We start from the raw sequence: 3,557 nt of genomic DNA on the forward strand, positions 1-3,557 counted from the left end.
TTGATAATATACTGTATATACTGTATGTATGTCCCCCCCTGTGTCTGAGCATGTTCGTTTGTCTTGTCTATGCACTGTTCTGACAAATTAAAATACAATATTGGGGGAAAAAGGCTAAAACCTGTTTTGTATTGCTAATCATAAAGTGTATACACAGACCCAAAACAAGCCTCTTTCCCTCTCCCTCTCTCTCTCTCCCCTCCCCCTCTTTCTCCCCCTCCCTCTCCCCTCCCTCTCTCTCCCCTCTCTCTCTCTCCCCTCTCTCCCCCCTCTCCCTCTCGCTCCCCTCCTTCCCTAGTCTCTTAAAACAGACTGTCTCATCTACATCCGGCGAATGCAGCTATATACAGTCTGGACGTTACACCCCCAGAACATGCACAAGGAAGTTGGGAAAAAAACCTTCAGACAGGAAAGAAGTTCGACAGAATCCGACCAATCACGACACGTGGGTCCACGAAAAATGCGGCATATTGGATTCTGATTGGACTAATGAGCGGAAGACCCGCCTTTCTACTTCCCATTCCGGTTGGTGCATGATTCTCCCCTACGAAGTACAGACGGTATGGCGGAAGCATTTGAAAATTGCGGAAGCCAACTCGTCTGTTCTAAGAGACTACTCCTTCCCTCTCTCTCTCCCCTCCCCCCCTCTCTCTCTCCCCCTCTCTCTCCCCCCCTCTCTCTCTCCCCCTCTCTCTCCCCCCCTCTCTCTCCCCCTCTCTCTCCCCCCCTCTCTCTCTCCCCCCCTCTCTCTCTCCCCCTCTCTCTCTCCTCTCTCTCCCCCCCCTTCTCTCAGGCATCCTCTGTGGCTCCACAGGCTCCTCCTCCTGACACATCAGTAGTCATGTGACCTGCAAAGAGGCTCAAGCTGACTGTATCATGGTGAATGATGAACTGTAAAGCAACGCTACCAAGCTACTGATGTTCTCCACACTATCACAGCAATGTCTTCATTATATTACAATGTATAATGTAATGTTTTCTCTCTCTCTCTCTCTCTCTCTCTCTCTCTCTCTCTCTCTCTCTCTCTCTCTCTCTCTCTCTCTGCACTAACCTTCAGTGTCTCTCTCTCTCTCTCTTCCTGCACTAACCTTCAGTGTCTCTCTCTCTTCCTGCACTAACCTTCAGTCTCTCTCTCTCTCTCTCTCTCTCTCTCTCTTCCTGCACTAACCTTCAGTCTCTCTCTCTCTTCTTGCACTAACCTTCAGTCTCTCTCTCTCTCTCTCTCTGCACTAACCTTCAGTGTCTCTCTCTCTCTGATTTGATCAACATGGTGATGGAACTCACTCTTTTCTCTCTCTCTCCCTGCACTCACTATCTCTCTCTCTCTCTCTCTCTTCCTACTCTCTCTCTCTGAATATGTGTGGTGGTCTTCTCTCTCTCTGAATGTGTGTGGTGGTCTGGCAGAAACCTTCACATGTCGCTGCTACACATTGTTGGTAATGAGCCAAAGAAAGTTGAAAATGAGTTTTGCAGATATTTTGAGTGATTTGGTTACTTTCATCTCTGCAGTAGTACATCATGATGAATCATTATTATAACTTTTTCATACATTTTTTCTTTTAGACACATCACAGATTAAAATACTCATAACTTTTAAGTATCTTTCCAGTGGTGCCCAAGTTTCAGTATATTCTGTCTCATCTTGCAATCCAAAGGCTACCTTTTCTAATGTCATCATTTCTATTGCTTCTTTCTGACTTGGTGTGTTTGGACAAATCACATTGTTCATGATGACCTTCTTTGTGAAAGAAGATGAACTAATTATATTTTGGTGGTCAAAGGTCAAGGTCACTGTGACCTCACGAACGCCATTCCCAAGCTCGTTAACGCAATATCTCATTAACACCTTGACGGAATTCCTTCACATTGGGTTCAAAAATCTTGACAGACGTGGATGTCGACTGCTCACTTGTTGACGGAGGCATATATTGGTGGGGCGGTCGTATAGTTTCACTCAGTTTTAACAACAAAGGCTGGGAGATTGTCCTCAGTCTCTATTTGAGCTAAAAGCAAGAATGCACAGAAACAACCAACTTTACTTTATAATGATCATCTCCTCCCCACCCCTCTCTCCTCTCTCCTGCGTAGGAACCGTGTGAGCAGCGGCTGCCGGGCTGCAGCGATGGTGGTTGAGGCGAGGCGAGGCGTGCTCCCTCCTCCTCGTCAGCGTCACCATGCACTCTGACCCCTGGTCTGCCCTGTACATGCTGCTGGAGCTGCTGATCGCTGCCTTCTCCGTGCTGGGCAATGTGCTGGTGTGCTGGGCCGTGGGCCTCAACAGCAACCTGCAGAGCATCACCAACTTCTTCGTGGTGTCGCTGGCGGTGGCCGACATCGCCGTGGGCGTGCTGGCCATCCCCTTCGCCATGGCCATCAGCACGGGCTTCTGCTCCAACTTCTACGGCTGCCTGTTCATCGCCTGCTTTGTGCTGGTGCTCACCCAGAGCTCCATCTTCAGCCTGCTGGCCATCGCCATCGACCGCTACATCGCCATCAAGTTACCTCTCAGGTCAGTGGAAGAGGAGAAACCTTTTGGGTGGAGTTGATCAACTCAATCACCAGAATAAAATGTCGGCTTTGTATGTTTTTTGGAATCCGCAGAAATGTAAAATATGAACATTTCTGAACGAAAATACGTCGGATGTCTGAAAACGTGGCTACAATCTCGAAAGCAAATTTGAAACAAAAAGTTGCCTCGCTGCCTTTTCTAACGTTAATCAAACAATCGCAACACTGAGAATGACTTACTGATATTTATTTATAGTTCACAATAAATAAATATCACTAAGTCATTCTCAGTGTTGCGGTGGTTCCTTTAATTTTTCAATTTATGTTTTTCCTGCAACCGACCAGCACCTGATCTTTCTACTGGCTGTGCACATGGGAATCCTCTCTTCACGTTAATCAAACAATGTTGGTTATGTTTAGGCAAGTAAACCAACTTGGTTGGGTTTAGGCAACAAGGTAACTTGGTTATGGTTGGGGTTATGGTTGGGGTTAAAACCGAAAGTAGAAACACAACATACGTCGCTCAGTAGTCAAACTGGCGCTCTCTTCTCTTGCTTGGCCTCGCTTCCGCGTCGGATCCATTTCCAGTGTGTCTGTGCTGTTAGGCGCCCACGACATACTTCAACAGTTATTGTACACCTCAGTTGTATTTGTTTTCTCAGCAGTTATTGTACACCTCAGTTGTATTTGTTTTCTCAGCAGTTATTGTACACCTCAGTTGAAACCATGCATGCTCAACACGCAACAGCACTTGTATCATGGTCTCTCCACACCTCCACTCTGCCACCTCCTGTATTGTATCATGGTCTCTCCACACCTCCACTCTCCCACCTCCTGTACACAATAAAAGGACCTTTTTGAAGAGTCCTCTTGTTTGTGAGCTTTTATTTTCTTGTGCCATGAAGACAAATGATGAATACGACACAGCGATGAAATACAACTCATGTCTGCAGCAATACATGTATTCAACATCATGGATACAGTTAGATGCATATTTTGTGTGTAAACTAAAGTAAAAAATAATACTGGAAAGCACTTTGTATGGATGT

General features: G+C 46.4%; 1 protein-coding gene across 1 annotated transcript; it reads left to right on the forward strand.

Moving 5' to 3' along the window:
- Nucleotides 1-2,174: 2,174 nt before the first annotated feature.
- LOC310784452 (adenosine receptor A2a-like) lies at nt 2,175-2,546 on the forward strand (the record flags this gene model as incomplete). The annotated part of the gene is made up of 1 exon (XM_083645444.1): nt 2,175-2,546. The coding sequence occupies one exon, from the start codon at nt 2,175-2,177 to the stop codon at nt 2,544-2,546; it is 372 nt and encodes a 123-aa protein (XP_083501570.1).
- Nucleotides 2,547-3,557: the final 1,011 nt, after the last annotated feature.

The sequence above is a fragment of the Poromitra crassiceps genome (genome assembly GCF_964638095.1).
Source record: "Poromitra crassiceps genome assembly, chromosome: 10".
Classification (NCBI taxonomy): domain Eukaryota; kingdom Metazoa; phylum Chordata; class Actinopteri; order Beryciformes; family Melamphaidae; genus Poromitra; species Poromitra crassiceps.